At 39.0% G+C, this 23326-nt stretch overlaps 2 protein-coding genes across 4 annotated transcripts; both read right to left on the bottom strand.

The window, feature by feature from the left end:
- Positions 1 to 1286: 1286 nt before the first annotated feature.
- Positions 1287 to 12521, bottom strand: dusp26 (dual specificity phosphatase 26). Of its 3 annotated transcripts, XM_079861316.1 has the most exons (5): positions 12239 to 12482; positions 4206 to 4640; positions 3485 to 3684; positions 3173 to 3384; positions 1287 to 1958 (listed from the first exon to the last, which is right to left on the bottom strand). In XM_079861316.1, the coding sequence occupies exons 2-5, from the start codon at positions 4230 to 4232 to the stop codon at positions 1756 to 1758; spliced, it is 642 nt and encodes a 213-aa protein (XP_079717442.1). In that variant the 5' UTR covers positions 4233 to 4640; positions 12239 to 12482; the 3' UTR covers positions 1287 to 1755. The 3 variants fall into 3 exon arrangements, with proteins under 3 accessions (XP_079717442.1, XP_079717443.1, XP_079717441.1); XM_079861317.1 differs by lacking the exon at positions 4206 to 4640 and having other exon boundaries at positions 1315 to 1958; positions 12239 to 12521; XM_079861315.1 differs by lacking the exons at positions 1287 to 1958; positions 3173 to 3384; positions 3485 to 3684; positions 4206 to 4640 and adding exons at positions 6412 to 6989; positions 7104 to 9096 and having other exon boundaries at positions 12239 to 12499.
- A 913-nt stretch (positions 12522 to 13434) lies between these two features.
- On the bottom strand, positions 13435 to 22850 carry LOC307152540 (piggyBac transposable element-derived protein 4-like). The gene is made up of 3 exons (XM_079861300.1): positions 22422 to 22850; positions 14365 to 15793; positions 13435 to 14081 (listed from the first exon to the last, which is right to left on the bottom strand). The coding sequence occupies exons 2-3, from the start codon at positions 15745 to 15747 to the stop codon at positions 13629 to 13631; spliced, it is 1836 nt and encodes a 611-aa protein (XP_079717426.1). The 5' UTR covers positions 15748 to 15793; positions 22422 to 22850; the 3' UTR covers positions 13435 to 13628.
- Positions 22851 to 23326: the final 476 nt, after the last annotated feature.

Raw genomic sequence — 23326 nt, 5'->3', positions numbered from 1 at the left:
GTCCATGTGACCCTTTTTAACTGTAAACTTGAATTTGTGGCGAGCCACGAGCATAAAGCAGGTTTAGACCAGGCTTAACGGCCATTCACACAGAATGTGTTTTAGCATTCCAATGCGCTGCTTTTCCATTGTATTTCTATGTAAACACACTAGACAGACATGTTTGACTGTTGCACTAACATTTGGCATCTTTTGCAGCGTTTTGTGCATGACACAGCGTTCTCGAGTTTGGCACTCAAGTTAAAAGTTTCAACTTTTAAAAAACATCTCTAGACCTGATTTATTTATTTATTTTCTTGGTTTTTAACCACAAAAAAATGTTGTGTGAAAGCCTAGGGGCCATTCACACTGATTTTTTTGCATTTCGCTGTGCTGCTTTTCCATTGTTTTTCTTTGTAAACATGCGCTAGATGGATGTGTTTGCCCGTTGCGCTCAGGTCTTTTGCAGCGGCTTGCGCCTGACAGCCCGTTCTAAAAACGCACATGTCATGTGTGAATGGCTTCTTAAAGGAACACTCCACCGTTTTTTGAAATAGGGCTTATTCACCGTCTTTCCAACATTTAGATAGGTGGGCAAACGCATTTTTGTCTCAGTGCATGCATTGTTTTAGTTTGGAAGCACCACCGCTAGCTTAGCTTAGCATAATGAATGGAATCCTTTGTTGCCAGCTAGCATGTCATGAGTAAAAGTGATAAAAAAAAATAACAAAAAAAAACGAATTACTTCTTGTGGCCTGCGTATTCACAACGAGTACAAATAGCGATGCAGATTAAGACTAGGCGATTTCCTAGGCAGATATTGACTTGGGACTATATTGGGGGGAAGCACAGGCGAAGCACTGCTACTTGGGCGCAGAGATATCACACTCACCACCAGTTCGTGTCGACTCTCATCCTCACGTTATCAGGCTGTTGAGCGATCGCAACCTCCTCCTCCTGTCGTTCTATTTCCAAAGCACGCAGCTCCTCTTCTGAAAACTCTGGTTCATAGAGGTATGGTTCTGGCTCTTGACTGTCTGAGAAGTCACCCTCCTCGTCTCTCACAAAATCCGCCATGTTCATCGCCATTCACTATGTCTACTGTAGGAAAAATAGCCGGCTACTATTCACGCCGGTATGTTGACGGAAGTTGGGGGATTTCAGGTGTTGTGTGATATCTCTGCGCCCAAGTAGCAGTGCTTCGCCTGTGCTTCCCCCCAATATAGTCCCATGTCAATATCTGCCTAGGAAATCGCCTAGTCTTAATCTGCATTGCTATTTGTACTCGTTGTGAATACGCAGGCCACAAGAAGTAATTTTTTTTATTTTTTTTTTATCACTTTTACTCATGACATGCTAGCTGGCAACAAAGGATTCCATTCATTATGCTAAGCTAAGCTATCGGCGGCGCTGCTAAACTAAAACAACGCATGCACTGAGACAAAAATGCGTTTGCCCACCTATCTAAATGTAGGAAAGACGGAGTGTTCCTTTAAGCATTCCTTGCTTGCTTTGAGGAAAACACGTGGGTCAGTTCTCTAACATGGCAACATTTCAGTGGGTGGTCATGTGAACAGATGTGAACGGTTAACAGTGTATAAGGCATTACACACATTTCTAGAGTTCCTGATGTAATAAGGCATTTCTATTGACCGCAGGAGAACAGCTGGAATAAACTCACTGACTGTTTGTAAAAACATTCTGCTCTTATTCACCGCAACGCATTAGATCAAGGCCTGGGCCAGAAAGGTTGAAGTTCAAAAGCTACCGGTGAGTTTATGTTGAATTGCGGCTGGCACGCAGAATGCTGTCTAGACCGCTGAGCTGACGTAGGAACCCGCGGTTCGGTGTTACGCCACGGTGGTCCTTCACGGTCTTGATGGCCTCCACTAAAGTCATGTTCTGCCGAATCATGAGGTAGGCCAGAACCAGCGTAGCAGATCGGCTCACCCCGACGGCACAATGCACAAGAACGGTTCCTACAAAATAAAAGACACTGCATCATAATTCTCACATGTATGATAGACTACACTGAATATCAGTAATTAAAATGACATATCAAATATAAAAAAATACAAATTGTTATACTGAATGTAATGCATAATGACATAAATTACTAGCCTGGGAAAACCCAGACAAACTTGGCTCTGCAAGCAGTCTGGCAAAGAGCCCATTCAAGCCCATTTCTAATCCGTCCAAATCGAGGCACCAATCAGAAACGTTGAGGCGGGCTTTACACGATGACGATCGCTCTGATTGGTTTTAGGTCTATCCAATTGCGCCCAGAGGCATTTGAGTGACGTCCGTTGGTGAAGCGCATCAACTTTTAAATGCATTATTATATTCAAATTGCAAACACATGAGGACAGTCTCCATGAAAGACCCACTGGCAGATGAACGTGCTACTACATTTCTCTCTGAAACGGTAGGAAATTAAATTAGATTTAATAGAGGATTTTAACTGTGACAAGATGATTGACAGGGCAGTTTAAGTGACAGGATGCACGTGACAGATCCGTCCGATAAAGATGACGAAGTAGTATGTCCCGAAGCTTGCCTACTTTTTTGCTACACATTCAAAAGTAAATACATTTTCTTCACAAAAAGAGTACATACTTTTATGGCGTAGTGTAACTTAGGCGAATTGGGACACAGCATATGGCTTTACATGATGACGATCGCTCTGATTGGTTTTAGGTCTATCCAACTGCGCCCAGAGGCATTTGAGCGACGTCCGTTGGTCCCTTTGGAAATGAGTTATTAATGAAGCTTTGCCAGACCATAACTCAGTTACTACTGAGAATGGTCTGGTTTTAACCAGGCTAATAAATTACAAGAGAATGAAAAAATCGAAGTTTTACTTGATCTCACATTTTTGGACCCCATAGGTATGCACACATATATTTAGAATTTCCAAATATAAATTCAAAAGTCGCATATAAGCACAAATATGTTATACATAACACCAAATGGAAAATGAACTGGAAAAAAAGGGGGGAAAATTGCACACTCAAGTACAAGTATGCATTGCACACTCAATCAGTACATCATTTATTTAGTAAAGAAATGAAGAATAAAAAAAGATCTTCATGAAACTTAAAGGCTGTTTTTTTTTTGTTTTGTTTTTTCCTTTATTTTTATTATAATTAGACAGGGAATTGTTTATAAAGAAAGAGGCCGCTTCTGAACTGACCTCCGGTACTAAGGGCTCTGTGAATGAACTCGGCCGCTGGGTAGAAGTTCACACTCATGTCGAAGGAAGGCGAATCGTGGGCTTCAATGCCGTGATAAGTGATGTTCATGCCGGCGTAATGCTCTGCACCGCCTCTCCATTTGTTCTGAGCACAGTTGAGGATGTGTGTGATCCCAAGCTTGATGAGTTCTTTGCGGTTTGAGGCAATTTCTCTGAAATGAGTATTAAAGGTTTAGGTGATAAATAGAAATCTACTGTTCAAAATCCTGTATACATAATGACCAAACCCACATGTATTGATGGGCTACTCACTGGTCACCTATGTAGAGTCTAGGCCACACTTCATCAGCATGATTACAGGCGGTTTTCCCCGTGTAGAGCAGACGCTCGAGTTCAGAAACCGTTAGTACAGGAGAGCCCTTCTCCGAGTCCTTTCTGCTGGGAGACCTGGAATTACTCCGGGACCGAGACAGTCTGGACATGAAAGCCATCTGGTCTGGCCTCCAGTCAAGCTATAAAATAACATAAAAAATATATACAAAATAAAAGCAACAGTTAAATGTTAAAAGTATTTTTAAAGGCAAATTAAAGGGACAGTTCACCCCCAAATTACTCACCATACTGTTGGTCTAAAGTTGACACATTTATTTACATTACATTAATTACACTATCAAGAAAACAACATTATTTTGTATTTTTACATAAAAAATGTAATACATTTTCTTTTTTATTAAAACAAAGTACATTTCTTATAAAGATTAAGCATGTTAAAACATTTTTACATTTATTCCAAAATTAATATTTTTCATATTTCATGTATTTTTGTTAACTGATATTTAGCTTTTTTTATAGTCAACTTATTTTCAGATCATCAAGCTCGGTAAACACGGCAGATGTCATAATGGTCACAGACACAAGAATGAATTTCACAAAACTGATTGTGCATAAAAAAACCTCACAGATCACATTTTCAAGTCATTAAAAGTTTTAATGTAATGTGATAAAGCGGTGAAAATCTAAGTTGTTTACTTACTTTTATTAGTCTTCCCATTAAGACCATTTCTTATTCATTCTGACCACTTTGGCAGATACTAGTGGATGTGGCACACACACAAAAATGAGAGGCGGGATTTAGTAATTGACCAATCATAGCACAATGATGGAGGCACTGCCTCCTCTCACATGACTATTCCCCATTCATTCTTAATTAATTCTCACCAAACCCATGGCACACTTTTGGGGGTCTATCAAAGTCGCCGTGAAACGGAAGTTGAGGATAGTCTTTTCTTCCCTATTGTGACGTATATCCAAGTTTTTTCTTCTGGAACAAGAAAAAAAATGTAGGGTGGGACTTGATTTTGTTCATAGGGAATTGATTGGATTGTTGTGGTTTGCTATTGGTCGATCTCATGTGAGTGACAGGTTGCCCCGCCCTCGTCATCAGAGAAGAGAAGAGGAAGAGATGACACTGCAAGAGGGAGGGAAAGTTATTCTGATTAAAGATTATGAGGGCACATCAATTATATATATATATATATATATATATATATATATATATATATGAAGAGTTCAGATGCAAAAGCCTCTAAGTGCCATCTGAAATTTTCTTCTAGAATGATCATTTTTATAAAGCTTGTAAATGACAATTAATAGGTAATTTACGTTGCCATTTAAGTGAAATTATTGAACTTAAATATACGAGCTTGATCAAAATGATCATTCTAGAAGAAAATTTCAGATGGCACTTAGAGGCTTTTGCATCTGAACTCTTCATATCTTACAATAAATAGTGCAATATTCCATAAAAAATAATGGTTAATTTTGATTTCATTATGACTTTAAAACTTTATGGCCTCAGGGGAGGCAAGAGAAAAGCTTAAAATTAACTGCTGGTGTCATTTTTTAACATCATATTTCGTAATATTTGAAATGTTTTATTTTCGTACTGTGGATTATTCTCTCTCTCTCTCTCTCTCTCTCTCTCTCTCTCTCTCTCTCTCTCTCTCTCTCTCTCTCTCTATTTTATTTCTGTATTTATTTTTTGAGGAGCCACTCTCTCCCTTGTTCTGAGGGGTTTTGTGAAAAACAACCCTAAGTATAATTTATCATTTAGCGGAAATCCTGACTTTGGCCGTTTGTGCGCTTTCATGGTGAGAAGGGTATTAGCGTAGCAGTTCAAAACCACAAGCGCGCCATTTTGAGAAATTAAGATTAATCAAAACGTAACACCTGTCTCCTGGATAATAAATTATACACGTAATTTCTTCTCTGAGGTGAATATCTCTCTTGTGTTCTGGTTGTCGCAACAACAAAGCGAGTTCACACCATAGATTCACCTGTCAACTGTGATCTGACAGCCGGAGCTCTGGAGAAATTCACCTGAGAGAAGAAAGTACATGTATACTAGGGATTTCCTTACAGTTGGAAAATACAGCACGATTAATTTTGTGATAGTTTTGCATTTTTTTTTTTTTGAGTACATTAATTTATTGATATATAAAAATTATATATATATATATTATATACACACACACACACATTATACATAGCCTACATATTTTTAAGTAAGTAAGTCACTAAAATATTGCCATTTTTATGGTATTTAGACCTAACTTATCTCTAAATTATTAATATCTATAATATTTTTATATGATTTTTACTACATTCATTAAGAAAAAAGTTAAATGTCTGACAAAAATAAAAAATGTAACCAGTTAGTGATACACATATGTTGGTCTCGATCTACCCAATTTTCTTACAAATTTTCATTTCTAGATACAAGTTATGAATTTTGATATATACTTGCATACTTGCTTAGAAACACTAATATTTGTCAAATCATTTTAAAATCCACTTGTTTTTGCAGTGATGCCATAGCCTATTATGGTTACAAAGAGTGTTACAAAGAAAAGACTGGAGTATGCATTATTATGTATCCTATTCAATACCTATGATGAAGTAAACTAATAAAAATGTCAATAAAACAAGGAGCCATAAACAGATTATACATTTTGCATTGGTAAACATGTTGCCTGGTCTCTGGATCCAAAATGTTCTAAAAAACGTAATTTCTAGACACAAGTTATGAATTTGGATATATACTTGCTTAGAAACATTAGTATTTGTCGAAGTTTAACATTTTAAAATCTGCTTGTTTTGAAGTGTCAGTTTTTCCAGTGATCCCACATTATGGTTACAAATATTGTTACAATGAAAAGACGTAGAGTAGACATTATTTTGTAGCGTATTGTTTATTTAAACATCAACATTCAGTAACTTTAATGAAGCAAACTAGTAAAAATATAAAGAAAACAGGAGCAATAATCAGAAGAAATTACTAAAGAGAATAAGCAAGAACAGAATTTGTCATAAAAACAGAGTAAAAAAACAGCACATAAGCAGTGACAAATCCTGTTTAAACCTTCTTGCTCTTCTCGCATGCGTAGCAGTAAGTAGTTATAACAGCGTGTGACTTGCAAATGTACATGTTACACTTACTGCACGTCATGATGGTTTTTGTGTCTTTATTTGATTCACAGACCTGACATCTTTTCCTCTTGGAGGGGGTTGAGACTGGCGAAGGGGAGGCTTTGTTTCCCGAAGAGCATACTTGCCGTCTTTTCATGAAGGGAGTCACCAGAACTTCCCCTAGCTCTTCCAGAAAGAGTCTCCTTTTGAATCTCTTAATTTCTTCCCAGGTAGGATTTATTCCCACCCACAGCACAAATGAATTGTAAGCGGGGACATCCAACATGTTAAAAAAAATCACCATGGGCCAACAATTTGTCTTTCTTTGGCAGGTGTATGTGGCAAAAAGCTGGAAATAAAATAAAACATAAACAAGCTTTAGCTCATCAGCTGAAAATTATATTAATTATACATGTGCCATTTGGCATTGATTGAAAACAAATAATGCAAAGTAATAAAATACCTTGTAATGGTTGTCAACTCCGCATTTGGTCTTGTTGTAGTCTAGGATTATTTCTGGCTTCTTGTGGTCTTGGCTGCTTATTGCGGCATCTCTATGTAATGTGCTCATCAAAAGCACATTTTTGTTTTTTCTGGGACAGTAGGACACAAGAGCGTGTGTCTCGGTGAAGGCGAACATGGACGAGAATCGGGCTCTGTGTTTGACTGACAGGAGCGCAGGAGGGAGCTCAGGCTTGTTTGATCTGACTGTTCCGATCATGGTCATTTTTCTTTGGAGCAGCTCCTCGCCGAGGGCATACGAGGTGAAAAAGTTGTCACATGTGATGGTGTGTCCCTGGAGACCAGATGTCATGTCCAAGACCACACGCATTCCCTGGTTCTTTTCTGGCTTCCTGTCGGCAGCTTTGCCTGTGTAGATCTGCATGTTCCATGCGTAGCTCGAGCTGGCATCGCAAGCCGCCCAGATTTTAATTCCATACTTGCTCGGTTTACTCGGCATGTATTGTTTGAAAGGACAGCGACCTCTGAAAGGGACCAAGCACTCGTCCACAGTGACGCTCGGGCCTGGATTGTACAAGAGCGGCAGGCGTTGGACCTATTTTTCCCAGAAGTCCCTTACTGGTGCCAGCTTGTCATCTTTCTTTTGGCCAGACCCTGCATCCTTTCTATAAAAGCAGAAGATCCTTGACATGATGGAAAAAGTTTTCAAAGGCATGGTAGCACGAAAAATTGCCCTCCCCGACACACCGCTCCATAAGCTACCCAAAGCCTCATGGTGGGATCGATACACGCCTGCCAGAATCAACAGACCGAAATAGGCCTGTATGTCCGTCCAGTCCAGGCTTTTCCAGGCTTTACCAAAAACACGTTTCCCCTCTAAATTGGACATTTCAATCAAAATCTTTTTAAAGTCATCTGGGAAAAACAATTCAAATGTTGATATTATGTCTTTGGCATTGGAACATGTAAACCTGGTTGGTCCAGGGGTCATTTTGATGACACGATGAGTTGGTAATCTCCCTCGTTTCTCTGAAGGAGTTGTTGAAGTCCACAATATGTTCCCGTTTTTGGACTGGTAAACGGCATCCACCTCAGGAGGGTCCTCTTCCTCTTCCTCTTCCCCATCAGTAGAGTGGTAGTCTGGGTCGAATTCTGTACTGTCCTCTGTTTCAGAAGTTTGATCGAAGAGCTCCTCCTCTGTCTCAGCTTCTCCTTCCAGGTATAGCTCTTCCATCCATCACTTGAATGTAGGGTCGCGTCTCTTTCCTCTTCCATCCATCACTTGAATGTAGGGTCGCGTCTCTTTCCTCTTCCATCCATCACTGGAATGTAGGGTCGCGTCTCTTTCCTCTTCCATCCATCAATTGAATGTAGGGTCGCGTCTCTTTCCTCTTCCATCCATCAATTGAATGTAGGGTCGCGTCTCTTTCCTCTTCCATCCATCAATTGAATGTAGGGTCGCGTCTCTTTCCTCTTCCATCCATCACTGGAATGTAGGGTCGCATCCCTTTCCTCTTCCATCCATCACTTGAATGTAGGGTCGCATCCCTTTCCTCTTCCATCCATCACTTGAATGTAGGGTCGCGTCTCTTTCCTCTTCCATCCATCAATTGAATGTAGGGTCGCGTCTCTTTCCTCTTCCATCCATCACTGGAATGTAGGGTCACATCCCTTTCCTCTTCCATCCATCACTTGAATGTAGGGTCGCGTCTCTTTCCTCTTCCATCCATCAATTGAATGTAGGGTCGCGTCTCTTTCCTCTTCCATCCATCACTGGAATGTAGGGTCACATCCCTTTCCTCTTCCATCCATCACTGGAATGTAGGGTTGCATCTCTTTCCTCTTTCATCCATCCATCACTTGTCATAGGTAGTATCGCATCTGTTTCCTCTTCACTAGAATCAAGTAATTCGACCAGGACCTCCGCAATATTAAACGGTCTCTCCATGCCGTCTCTTCCTCTTAAACCGTCTCTTGTGCAGCTTCAGAAAGAACTGCAAGCAAGGTCCAAGGAAGCCACATTTATAACCTTAGTTGTTATACTTGTTAGGGTAAAATGTCTTGTAATACTACAGTAAAACATGTCTTAAAACCACATTGGGAGTACATTTTATTGTGTGTCCTTATTCAAATTATAAGCTCTTAAATGGGACAGATAATGCTTATTTTTAAAGCTAGAGATGTGAATAGGTTTGTGTGATGGTTAAGGCTAGGATATATCATTACAGCCTCGCCCCATCTGGCCCGGTTCACTCTTAGGCTGCGTTTAAGTCCAGTTTTTTATAATGCCCTTCCCTTGCTAACTTCCCTCCATCTCGTTCACTACGATGTACGTTATTATTTACGTTGCATGAGTGCCCACTACTGGCGGAACCCTTGAAAACCCATCAAAATAACTCCAATATCACACACTAGAGTTGTGTCGGGTGGGGGTAAATTAAGTGTGACTTTTGTGGTGCATTGCAGTCTTTGGATCTGCCTGAAGTGTATATATGGAGTAGACTCGCTCCATCAGTCAAAATCGCAGGGTCAAGGGTCTGTCCAAATAAACTTCACTCGTCCACTTGAGTTGAATGCACTTCAAAATGGCGGTGGGGAATTTTGAAATGTTAAATTAGAGATAAAGAATTAGGTGTGTTTGACTTCATGCAGTGCTGTGCAGCCAAATCAGCATCTGATTTTAAGCAGTACATGCAATTTTTGTTTAATTTATGACAGCACCTTTGCCAAGTCACTGTGATGTATGCCATCAAAGCACCGCGAGAGTACGGAGCCCCTAAAGGGACATGGTGAAGCAAAAAATATGAGATGGATGAAAAATGATGTCAATGCTTTTGTGTTCTTTCGCAAATGTTCTGCATTCCCCCGAGAAACTTTGCATTAATTCGCAAAGAGCCCAAAAGAGACGAAGCCCCTAAAGGGACATGGTGGTGAAAAAAATATGAGATGGGAGGAAAAATAACTCATTGTTTTTGCGTTCTCTCACAAATGTTTTGTGTCCCCCCGAGAAACTTTGTGTTTGCTCGTTTTTTTGCGAGCGAATGCAAAGTTCCTTGGGGGATTGCAAAGGTTTTGCGAGCGAGCACAAAATTTCTTGCGGATGTCAATGAATATGACAAATAGTGCATCTAATCCGCAAACTCCACGTGAGCGTCGCTACGGAACACAGAAAATGTCCAACTTTACGTCTACTTTCTCAATTTCTTCCCAGACTGCAAGCCGCTAGTGATGTCAATCATGCACGATTTGTTAATTTTGAACAAATCTTTAATATGACTCAGGAACAACGAGTTGTCTCAGAGAGTGATTTGCTCATTTTGTGTTGACCGCACCTGCGCAACATCCTATAGGTTCTGTACAGGAAACAGAAAGACTTGGGGGGGGGGGGGGAACTAATAATTTCAGAATAACAGAAACTAATAATTTCTGTTTCCGTTACAGACTGCATAGCTTCGGCCTACGTCACAAAAGAACAAACGACTCGTATTGGGAGGTGAGGTGAACTAACAGACTGCATAGCCTGAAGACCCAGCTAAGCAATGAATTAATCGTTTCTGTTTCTCATAATTTGGCCTTGGCTGGATTATAGTTTTCTCTCTTTTGCGCAAGTAGATGTGTTGTGGAATTTGGCTATTAACATGAAACATTTTTTATTATATTCTGCTGAAATGAACGAAATGACTTGAAGAAAAGATTCGAGTGAGTAAAATGATTCGGTCTTCCCATCACTGCAAGGGGCAAATCTCACCGATCCATTAAATCCAGCCAAAGTCAAACACACCTATTAACATTTCAGCCAGAAACAAAATGTCACAAATGTTCTCAGCCAATGAGCGATTCCCATCGTGCTTTTGGTTTGTGCTGCTGGTTCTAAAAACTGAGGCTGCCTTGCCTTACATTTACAGACATTTTAGCATGCGCCAGCATGGCATCACTGCAACTATATGGGCTTGACATTAACTTTTTTGATCTCTAGCCACTGTGGCTAATGGTTTTCCAAAGTTACTAGATACTCAGTATTTTCACTGGCCACAATTTTGACATCAGCACCATGGAAAACAACTGCCATACGCAATGCACGTATTCCCATTCCCTGTAATACCAACAATATTCATCCGGAGCGGGGTTGTGCGTCACTCGCTGTCGGAGAGATGAGAGAGAGAGAGAGAAAGCGCACTGGTATCTATTCTGCGGAAAATGAGGATTGGAACCGTTTCAGATATTTTAGCATTGATGTCTCGAATTTTTTTTATTTTTGACAACACTACATTGCACTTAGTTTATTAGTTCAGATGCCTTTTTAAAAGAATACAATTTAAAAATGTGTATAAACATTATATACAAAATTCAGCCCGTCAAAGTGGCTAGTAGGGAGTGACTGTGTTACACGCAGTTGAAATCCACCCACATTTGGAATTGTGTGTTTATATATTTGCAAACACTAATTTATGCCCAATAAATCGAGAGGCTGCTCACTGAAGAGCCATGGGTGGAGTGTGAAGTCCAGCTCCCCCTATCTGGATGTAATTAGGGTGTAATGGGTGGAGCTAGAAGGTCTAACCACACCCTAACCCCACCATAACTATATCCCGCAAACCATGACGTCCAGAGAGGTGGAGCTGGATGTGATATGGCTCTGCAGTGAACACCACTTGAATAAATAAGATTTTTATTGACAAACAACAACAACAATAATGTCATGTGTTATAGCATCATTTATTTTTGTGTGTGTTCTGCATTGTGCCTGATTTATTAGTTGATTTTAATTGACAATGCATTTAATAATTGCTCTGTTTTGTAGTCCGATGTATAAACAATAGTCGGTCAAATTTTGCCTTTTTCTTTAACCACTTAGACTTATCGAATCTAGTCCATGTTTAGTGTGCTCAAATGGTTAAAGTTGAAATGTGCTTAAAATGACCGAACAGAACCGGGGGGTTAAAACAATAAACAAAATGGCAGCAGCTGGAATGTTAACAAATCCATCCACGAGATATTTGCACTTTTGTGTAAAAAAAAAAAAACGATGAAACGCGCCATGACATTTGAAAAATAAAAATAACGCCAATGAAGATTGCATATCTGTGAGGCTTTTTTTGCTGCTGGAATTCAAAGCAAGCTCTGTGTGCATCTTACCTTGTCTACACGAGATGTTTTGGATTGCACACAAATCCTTTATGGAATCCTTCCTGTTATTCCCGTGTATTTCAGAAGCAGACTCTGCGTGAGGAACCGATGAAATTAGCACGAACACCAGCGCTGCTTTCAGACGGAAACGTCCATGTGCGGATTACTGTAATATCTGCAAGAATATTGTTTCCTTGAGTCCAGGGGTGCAGAAATTGTAGATATGACCATATTATTAACACTGTAATGGAGCAGAAGCATGCGCCCTCTGTTGATGCACATGCACAGTCATGCAGATGTTACACACAACGGAATCATATCTGAAGAATATTTTCGATGCATCCCGAATGTTCAATTAAAGAATTAGTGAAAATTCAGACGACAATGTTGTAATCTAGCTGGAACTAAGCAATAAAGAGCATCATCTGTTTTTTCCCCCGATATAAATTGTGGGGTTAATATTGGATTCCCTTACACAATAATGAAAACACTTATGCATCTATGCATGTAAATAACTACTTGATCATCTTTTAATAATTGTTGAGGAATATATCTGAATGCGAAAGCCACAGGTTGCAGGTTCAGAATACAGTAGTGGCCTAAAAACACAACCAAACCTGTGCAAATGTACCTGAAGTTTATCAAACAACTGGTGGTTACCATCATCAGAAACTTTGGTTGCAATACACGTAGCCTATACAAATTCCAGATAGTAAGTTAATAAAAATCAAACATCCCATCCTAGGTATTTTTAAGTAACATTTTTATTTGTTCATTTCTTTTGAAAGTTCTATGGTATTTAGACTTAACTTACCGCTAAAATTACAACATTCATTTTAAAATAAAATGAAATAATTGTTTTGATCTGCAGTAAAAACATACGCTCCATTAAACTGACAAATTAGAAAAAATATTTGAAAACACCTGCTGAAAAAAATTGACAGTGACATGAAATAACAGTTATAACCAGTAGGTGGCTTGGCTTCAGTGATGCATGTTGCCTGTTCTCTGGGGCCAAATGTTCTCACAAACTCCATTTCTAGACACAAGTTTTAAATTTGGATATATACTTATGATATACTAAACTACTACTCTTGAGTTTATCATGTTTATATTCATTAGTTTTGAAGTTTTTGCAGTGATGCCACAAATAGTTACAAAATAGTAATACAATGAATGAAAAGACGTAGAGTACACACTATTTTGTCATATTATTATTTATTTAAAACATCAAGCATCAACATTCAGTAACTCTAATGAAGTAAACTAATAAAAATCTCGAGAAAAAGGGGTTAATAATCAGAAGATTAGCAAAAACATTAGTAAAGAGAATAGCAAGAAAAGAATTTGTCATAAAAACTGAGTAAAAAAACAACACATAAGCAGTGACAAATCCTGTTTAAACCTTCTTTCTCTTGTTGCATGGGTGGCAGTAAGTAGTTATAACAGCGTGTGACTTGCAAATGTACATGTTACACTTATTGCACGTCATGTTGGTTTTTTTTTTCAACTTTGATTCACAGACCTGACATCTTTTCCTCTTAGTGGGGGTTGAGACTGGCGAGGGGCCGGTTTCTTTGACATTAACAGAGCCTTCTTGTGCTTCCATTACGATATTCTGAGAGGCTGGCGTGCGGGGAATGCCTTGCCGTCTTATCATGAACGGAGTCACCAGAGCTTTACCTAGCTTTTCCAGAAAGAGTCGCCTTTTGAAGCACTTCTGTTTGTTCCACGTAGGATCTATTTCGGTCCAGAGCACAAATGAATTGTAGGCGGAGACATCCAACATGTTAAAGAAGATAACCATTGGCCAACGCATTGTCTTTCTTTGGCAGGTGTATGTGGCAACTAGCTGGAAGTTAAATGACAAGCAAAAAACACAAAAGCTTTAGTCATCAGCTGACAATTCAGGTCATTTCATACATGCCATTTGCCCTAAAAGTTGTGATAAGATGGAAGTAGTAACAGATCTTTTCAACTCTATTGTGTACATCCAGGTGTAACAGAATGTTGACAAAGAAAACATATGCACAGATTAATTGTTCACAATAAAATCTATAATTTGCATTTAGAAAATAGATAGGGTTGATTTTCATTTCATGCCAATAACGTATAAATAATGCAACGTAAAATACCTGGTCAAGGGTGTCAACTCCACCTTTGGTCTTGTTGTAGTCTAGGATTATTTCCGGCTTCTTGTGGTCTTGGCTGCTTATTGCGGCATCTCTATGTAATGTGCTCATCAAAAGCACATTTTTGTTTTTTCTGGGACAGTAGGACACAAGAGCGTGTGTCTCGGTGAAGGCGAACATGGACGAGAATCGGGCTCTGTGTTTGACTGACAGGAGCGCAGGAGGGAGCTCAGGCTTGTTTGATCTGACTGTTCCGATCATGGTCATTTTTCTTTGGAGCAGCTCCTCGCCGAGGGCATACGAGGTGAAAAAGTTGTCACATGTGATGGTGTGTCCCTGGAGACCAGATGTCATGTCCAAGACCACACGCATTCCCTGGTTCTTTTCTGGCTTCCTGTCGGCAGCTTTGCCTGTGTAGATCTGCATGTTCCATGCGTAGCTCGAGCTGGCATCGCAAGCCGCCCAGATTTTAATTCCATACTTGCTCGGTTTACTCGGCATGTATTGTTTGAAAGGACAGCGACCTCTGAAAGGGACCAAGCACTCGTCCACAGTGACGCTCGGGCCTGGATTGTACAAGAGCGGCAGGCGTTGGACCCATTTTTCCCAGAAGTCCCTTATTGGTGCCAGCTTGTCATCTTTCTTTCGGCCAGACCCAGCATCCTTTCTATAAAAGCAGAAGATCCTTGATATAGTGGTAAAGGTTCCCAAAGACATGGTAGCGCGAAAAATTGCCCTCCCCGACACACCGCTCCATAAGCTACCCAAAGCCTCATGGTGGGATCGATACACGCCTGCCAGAATCAACAGACCGAAATAGGCCTGTATGTCCGTCCAGTCCAGGCTTTTCCAGGCTTTACCAAAAACACGTTTCCCCTCTAAATTGGACATTTCAATCAAAATCTTTTTAATGTTATCTGGGAAAAACAATTCAAATGTTGATATTATGTCTTTGGCATAGGAACATGTAAACCTGGTTGGTCCAGGGGTCATTTTGATGACACGATGAGTTGGTAATCTCCGTCGTTTCTCTGAAGGAGTTGTTGAAGTCCACAATATGTTCCCGTTCTTGGACTGGTAAGCGGCATCCGCCTCAGGAGGGTCCTCTTCCTCTTCCTCTTCCTCTTCTCCATCAGTAGATTGGTAGTCTGGGTCGAATTCTGTATTGTCCTCTGTTTCAGAAGCTTGATCAAAGAGCTCCTCCTCTGTCTCAGCTTCTCCTTCGAGGTATAGCTCTTCCATGCATCCATCACTGGAATGTAGGGTCGCGTCTCTTTCCTTATCCATGGATCCATCACTTGTCATAGGTAGTATCGCATCTGTTTCCTCTTCACTAGAATCAAGTAATTCGACCAGGACCTCCGCAATATTAAACGGTCTCTCCATGCCGTCTCTTCCTCTTAAACCGTCTCTTGTGTAGCTTCAGAAAGAACTGCAAGCAAGGTCCAAGGAAGCCACATTTATAACCTTAGTTGTTATACTTGTTAGGGTAAAATGTCTTGTAATACTACAGTAAAACATGTCTTAAAACCACATTGGGAGTACATTTTATTGTGTGTCCTTATTCAAATTTTAAGCTCTTAAATGGGACAGATAATGCTTATTTTTAAAGCTAGAGATGTGAATAGGTTTGTGTGATGGTTAAGGCTAGGATATATCATTACGGCCTCGCCCCATCTGGCCCGGTTCACTCTCAGGCTGCGTTTAAGTCCAGTTTCTTTAATGCCCTTCCGTTGCTAACTTCCCTCCATCTTGTTCACTAAGATGTACGTTATTATTTACGTTGCATGAGTGCCCACTACTGGCGGAACCCTTGAAAACCCGTCAAAATAACTCCAATATCACACACTAGAGTTGTGTCGGGTGGGGGTAAATGAAGTGTGACTTTTGTGGTGGATTGCAGTCTTTGGATCTGCCTGCAGTGTATATATGGAGTAGACTCGCTCCATCAGTCAAAATCACAGGGTCAAGGGTCTGTCCAAATAAACTTCACTCGTCCACTTGACGTAGTTGAATGCACTTCAAAATGGTGGTGGGGAATTTTGAAATGTTAAATTAGAGATAAAGAATTAGGTGTGTTTGACTTCATGCAGTGCTGTGCAGCCAAATCGGCAGCGGCGGTTTCTTCATTAGGGCGATCGGGCGACGCACCCCCAAAGTGTGAAAGGGACTTTTTCAATCACAATCTCATTCAACCACAGACTTACGCTAGTAGTCACTCACTGTTGTTCTGCCTCTGGATATAGTCCAATCACCACCAAGTCACGTTCTGTGGAGTACCGCCTCTTTTTGGGCGATTTCACTATGGCCGAAAATCGCCCAGAGTGTTCCCATAGACTTACATTCAAAGATTTTTTTTTTCGAACTGCAGGCACTGCAATGCATTCTCTATGGGTTCCGGGAGGGCTCGCACTAACGTGCTTTCGTCATCATACGTAAACTTCACTTGTGCAGCGATTGGTGGAAACAAATATACCTCTAATAATATTTAGCCATAAGCTGAAGTGACATCCAATAATTTCCTCAGTGCATAACTTACATTTCACGGACATATTCTCCATCTGTAAATGTTAGAAAGTCAATATTTCCAGTTTGCTGTCATGAGTGGGCGAGCTTTCTGCAAGCTAAACTTCCGTGAACGAGCGCCGCCGCGTGCATGCGTGCCGAACAGATGGAGCGCAATAGAATAGGAGCGCAATTATTCTGACTAAAATATACATTAGCACTAAATTATAAATATATTTAGCTAAAATATTTGTTGTTGAATATTTGTTGTTGTTGGTGAACATAAATGTGCTAGAGAATTTCAAACCTACATGTGTATTTTTATTATATTATTATATTTTTTTTAAGTTTAGTAAATTTAACTACTTCTTTAAAAAGCATTATTTTGTTTTTAGATTGTAATGTTGCAATGTTAGAATGTAATGTGATTTGACCCCTTTTTTGGATAGACTGCAGATAGACAGCAAGGTTACACTATGTTTGTTTTTATAACCTTCAATATGAACATTGTTTGTAGGACAATATTGATCAGGATTTTTTTTTTTTTTTTTTTTTTAAATTAAATACATTTTTTTTTTTTTCAAATAGAAAAAATAATAATTAAATATTCAGATTATACCATACATCGCCATTTAGCCCAAAAATTCAGATTTATTTGGCAATTGGCTATTTCCCAACCCTACCAGCTGAAGTTTTAGCTAAACTTTAGGCTAATGATAGCTACATTATTATCACTGTTAAAATGTTATTTAACAAAAAGCCTACATTCAGTCCTGGATTAATAATTCAGTTTGTTGCGCCCCCCCCCCCCCCCCCCCCCCCCCCCCCCCCCAAATTTTTTTAGTACCAGCCACAACTGCAAATCGGCATTTGATTTTTAACAGTACATGCAATTTTTATTTGATTTATGACAGCACCTTTGCCAAGTCACTGTGATTTATGCCATCAAAGCACCGCGAGAGTACGGAGCCCCTAAAGCAGGGTTCACCAATCTCGGTCCTGGAGGGCCGCTGTCCTGCAGAGTTTAGCTCCAACCCCAATTAAACACACCTGAACCAGCTAATCAAGGTCTCATTAGGCATACTAGAAACTTTCAAACAGGTGTGTTGGAGCTGGTTGGAGCTAAACTCTGCAGGACAACGGCCCTCCAGGACCGAGATTGGTGAACCCTGCCCTAAAGGGACATGGTGAAGCAAAAAAATATGAGATGGACGAAAAATAACTCATTGTTTTTGCATTCTCTCACAAATGTTTTGTGTTCCCCCGAGAAACTTTGTGTTCGCTCATTTTTTTGCGAGCGAACGCAAAGTTTCTTGGGGGATTGCAAAGGTTTTGTTAGCGAGCACAGCATTTCTTGCGGATATCAATGAATATGACAAATAGTGCATCTAATCCGCAAACACCACGTGCGCAATAATCAGTGAAAAAGAACTCAATTTATTACTGAGAGGCGGCTTTTTGTGCACATACTTTGGTTGTGAGCACAAAATCTGCAGGAATGAGTACAATTATACGCAATTCGCGCATTCCATCGACAGTAAAAGAAATGGACACAGCGACCCCATTGGATTCAACGGAGAAAAGTCAATTAGAAGCACTCTCTTCCTGATGGCTGACCGTACTGCGCAGACTCAAACTGAGCTTGACGACGTAGATGTGACGTGAGCAACCCGTCTGTCTTCTAGTAGCTGTGCCAAGAGAAATCTGAATCATTCCCTTCCGAAACTTGCAGAGACGGAGAGTGTGAGTAGGTGTCCATGATCTAGGAGCAGGAGCAACTTTTTCTAAGTATTCTGATTAATTATTTTGTCATTTTGCCTCCACGTCCCACCGATTGCCCGTGAGCTTCTCCTCCTGTCTATACGGTAATTTCTCTACTGTGCGACAGAGAGTCGCATGGTTATGACGCAATCGTTAGCCTATTTTTACAAAAACGGCTTCTACGGGGCCATAACGTAAGATACAAGGTAATGGAGCCTTTTATATATTTTCGTGTTTCTTTAGAAATAAATAATGGACTAATGGAGTCTTTAAACGCCTCAGATGTAAAGTTATTCGCTGTCAAAGTGACGCCAAAATGAATGGGAGTCAATGGAATGCTAACAGCAGGTGGTGGTCTGCTAATCAATGGCGCTTGGCGCATTCCCATGCCCTCTAATACCACCAATATTCATCCGGAGCAAATGAAGGGGAGGCGGGGATGAGAGCAAGAGAAAGCGCACTGGTATCGTGTTTCTATTCTGCGGAAAATGAGTATTGGAACCATTTCAGATATTTTAGTATTGATGTCTCGAAAAATGTATATTTTTAACAACACTACCTTGCACTTAGTTTATTATTTCAGATGCTTTTTTAAAAGAATACAATTGAATAATATGTATATACATTATATACAAAATTCAGCCCGTCAAAGTGGCTAGTAGAGAGTGACTGTGTTACACGCAGTTGAAATCCACCCACATTTGGCATTGTGTGTGTGTGTGTGTATATATATAGCTTTGGCAACACTGTTCTACTCCTAATTTATGCCCAATAAATCGAGAGGGTGGAGGGTGGAGTGTGAAGTCCAGCTCCCCCTATCTGGATGTAATTTGGGTGTAATGGGTGGAGCTAGAAGGTGTACCCACACCCTAACCCCACCATTGAACCGGCGTTGCACAGACCGATCGATGAATGACATCAAAATACCGCGAGAGAAAATATTGAGCAGACGGCTCCATATGCTTTTGAATAGCTCTCGCGGTACTTTGATGTCATCATAACCCGATCGGTCTGTGCAGCGCCGGTGTTACAATATATTCGGTTCCTGAAATATTTGGTTCCAAAGGGTGGAGCTATCATGAATATTCACGAGACCATAGCGTGGGCGGGGCAATCAATACAAGCGAGTGGAACAGAAATTATTAGTGTGAGCGCCTCGTGTTTTATTTTGTTTTATAGATTATTTATTTCAAAATAAGGTTGAACGAAGTTAAGCTTAAACTACTCATATATATTTTATAAATAATTTATCGTTTTATAGCATGTGTTTCAGGACTCTGAGTTTGCCTGAACTTTTACAGACCTGATCCTGTAGGAAGTTGGAAGACCTATATTTCTCTAAATTTCTCCCAGATTAGTTGTTGTTGACATTCCATGATGTTCGTTTCTCATGAATGACAGAGGTTAAGCTTTTTAAAATGTGTCTGATTGCTGTTTAAATAAATATTTACAAATATATTCTTGTGTTTTTATTATGTCTCCCAAAGTTGTCTGCATTTTATTAAAATAGCCTTTAAATTATAGGCTGATAGCTCAAGACGACATAAGAACTTGGAGTTGCATGCTGCATGCTTTGAATGTTGCTTTATACTGACTCAACTGAAAATCTTTTTGATACACAACCTTTACTTCATCAAAGGTTGTCATAAATGTTAGGCTTCAGATGCAGTTGTTTTCTCTAGCAATGCTTTAGAACAGTGGTCAAATTAATTGATAATAATGACTAATCATTAATCATAAAAAATAGGCCTACATCTTATCAGTTTATTAATGTTTTCATTCTATGTAATCTTTTTGTAAACAAGTGTACACAAAAACACACTGGTGTAGATGGGTATACCAAAAAATAAGGAAAGGTATTTATAAATAAAATATTTGAATAATATATTAAATATTTTATTTGTCCTGCTGTATTAATTTTGTCCTTGATCCCATGTGTTTCTCTTGTCTAACATTCTCATTTTTACAGATGAATATGAATAAAATATGTAATTTTAAGACACTTCATCTTACTATAAAAGTAATTTCGAGTTTTCGAATGAATGAATGCTTTAAAAAACCTCAATAAATTTTACACAGAAATATGTTGAGGCAGATGTTTTTGTTTATCATTATTTAAACAGTCTAGGATAGGTAGATAACTTTATGTATATTGTTTTATATTATAAAAATTATATATATTAAATTCTTATGAATGACAATACTTTTTATTTATATGTCCATGTCCCACCACACCTGAGAAACTTCTTTTCTGAACAATATTTCTATGCAATTTACTATTGTACACAGTTTTGGCCAATTAGCTATGGTGATGTTTTAAAAGAATAACGTGTCTCAACCACAATTCAAATAAATAAACCTCCTCATCTTTGTTGAATTTGTCATTTTGGCTGTCAATGTTTAAAACCTTGTATGAATTGAAAAAATGGTTCCTCATGGTGTTTCTAAAATAAAAATAAATAAAAAAAAAAGTCCTTCTTAGAGGGGCACAGAACTTCACAATCATAGGTGTTTAGTAACTAACTAACTTAGTGATTTCTCTAATAGTCTCTTCATGATCAAAACATACTACTTTTACATGAGGTCTTATACTATATTATACAGTGAGGTTTTTATTTGCCCTAGGTGCCAAAGCCCTTAATTTGATACTCCAATGCATTATATCTGTAAGAAAAATTGAAATTTACATTGCCAAATAAAAATCAAATTAAATGAATAAATTTTCTAGACTTTTGTCTCTTTTTCATTACAATTAAGTGCACTTACCTTTGGAATGGTACATTCAAAACGACAAATGACAAGTATAACATTTCTTTATTTGGACCTTGCTATGTATACATCAATACAATTGAAATAATTATCACTTAATTTGACCAACGTTCAAAAAGCATTGCTAGAGAAAACAACTGCTGAAGCTTAACATTTATGATAACCTTTGACAGTTGTGTATCAAAAAGATTTTCAGTTGAGTGTAAAGCAACATTCAAAGCTATATTGTATACCGTAATATAAAAGCTATTTTAATAATATTTACCCTACAGACAACTTTGGGAGACAGAATAAAAACACAAGAATATATTTATTTAAACATGCAATAATAGACATTTAAAAAGCTGAATCTCAGTCATTCGTGAGAAACGAACAGTTATAGAAGTAGTTTAGAACAAAACGCGATCTGAGGCGCTCACGCTAACAATTTCTGTTCCACTCGCTTGTATTGATTGCCCCGCCCACGCTATGGTCTCGTGAATATTCATGATAGCTCCACCCTTTGGAACCAAATATTTCAGGAACCGAATATATTGTAACACCGGTTCCTCAAACCATGATGTCCAGAGAGGTGGAGCTGGATGTCATATGGCTCTGCAGTGAGCACCACGAATAAATAAGTTTTTTTTTTTTGACAAATTAAAACAACGACAACAATAATGTCATGTGTTATAGCATCATTAATTTTTTTGTGTGTGTGTTCTGCATTGTGCCTGATCGATTAGTTGATTTTATTTGACAATGTATTTAATAATTGCTATGTTTTGTAGTCCGATGTATTAACAATGGTCGATCAAATTTTGCCTTTTTATTTAACCACTTAAATGTGCTTAAAATGACCGAACAGAACCGGGGGGTTAAAACTATAAACAAAATGGCAGCAGCTGGAATGTGAACAAATCCTGCACGAGGTCTTTGCACTTTTGTGTAAAAAAACGATGACGCAATATAACGCAAATGAAGATTACATATCTGTGAGGCTTTTTTGTTGCTCGAATTCAAAGCAAACTTTGTGTGCATCTTACCTTGTCTACACGAGATGTTTTGGATTGTACACAAATCCTTCATGGAATCCTTCCTGTTATTCCCGTGTATTTCAGAAGCAGACTCTGCGTGAGGAACCGATGAGATTAGCACGAACACCAGCGCTGCTTTCAGACGGAAACGTCCATGTGCGGATTACTGTAATGTCTGCAAGAATACTGTTTAGTCCAGGGGTGCAGAAATTGTAGATATGACCATATTATTAACACTGCAATGGAGCAGAAGCATGCGCCCTCTGTTGATGCACATGCACAGTCATGCAGATGTTACACACAACGGAATCATATTTTAAGAATATTTTCGATGCTTCCCGAATGTTAAATGAAAGAATTAGTGAAAATTCAGACGACAATGTTGTAATCTAGCTGGAACTTCGCAATAAAGAGCATCATGGACTGTTTTTTTCCCCCGGGGGGGGGGGGGGGGGGGGGGTAAATTATGTATTCCCTTACACAATAATGAAAACACTTATGCATGCAAATAACTACTTGATCATCTTTTAATTATTGTTGAGGAATATATCTGCATGCGAAAGCCACAGGTTGCAGGTTCAGAATACAGTAGTGGCCTAAAAACACAAACCAGTGCAAATGTACCTGAAGTTTACTATCAAACAACTGGTTACTATCATCAGCATTGGTTGCAATACACATGTATACAAATTCCAGCAAGTAAGTTAATAAAAAACAAACATCCCATCATATTTTTTTTTATTTATTTCCTAAGTAAAATTTTAAGTAATATCAATTAACTAGTTCATTTCTTTTGAAAGTTCTATGGTATTTAGACTTAAACTTACCTCTTAAATTACACCATTCATTTTCAAATAAAATGAAATAATTTTTTGATCTGCAGTTGATGCATGTTGCCTGTTCTCTGAGGCCAA

This window comes from Squalius cephalus, assembly GCF_949319135.1.
Source record: "Squalius cephalus genome assembly, chromosome: 24".
NCBI lineage: Eukaryota > Metazoa > Chordata > Actinopteri > Cypriniformes > Leuciscidae > Squalius > Squalius cephalus.
The sequence above is the reverse complement of the archived record's forward strand: the minus strand, read 5'-3'. Positions and strand labels throughout refer to the sequence as shown.

Coding starts and splice junctions, on each gene's coding strand:
- dusp26 (XM_079861315.1), bottom strand. CDS start 7,601: ATGCCGAGTAAACCGAGCAAGTATGGAATTAAAATCTGGGCGGCTTGC. Junction 6,990..7,103: donor GAGTTGACAACCATTACAAG/GTATTTTATTAC, acceptor TTTTATTTCCAG/CTTTTTGCCACATACACCTG.
- LOC307152540 (XM_079861300.1), bottom strand. CDS start 15,747: ATGGAGAGACCGTTTAATATTGCGGAGGTCCTGGTCGAATTACTTGAT. Junction 14,082..14,364: donor GAGTTGACACCCTTGACCAG/GTATTTTACGTT, acceptor TTTAACTTCCAG/CTAGTTGCCACATACACCTG.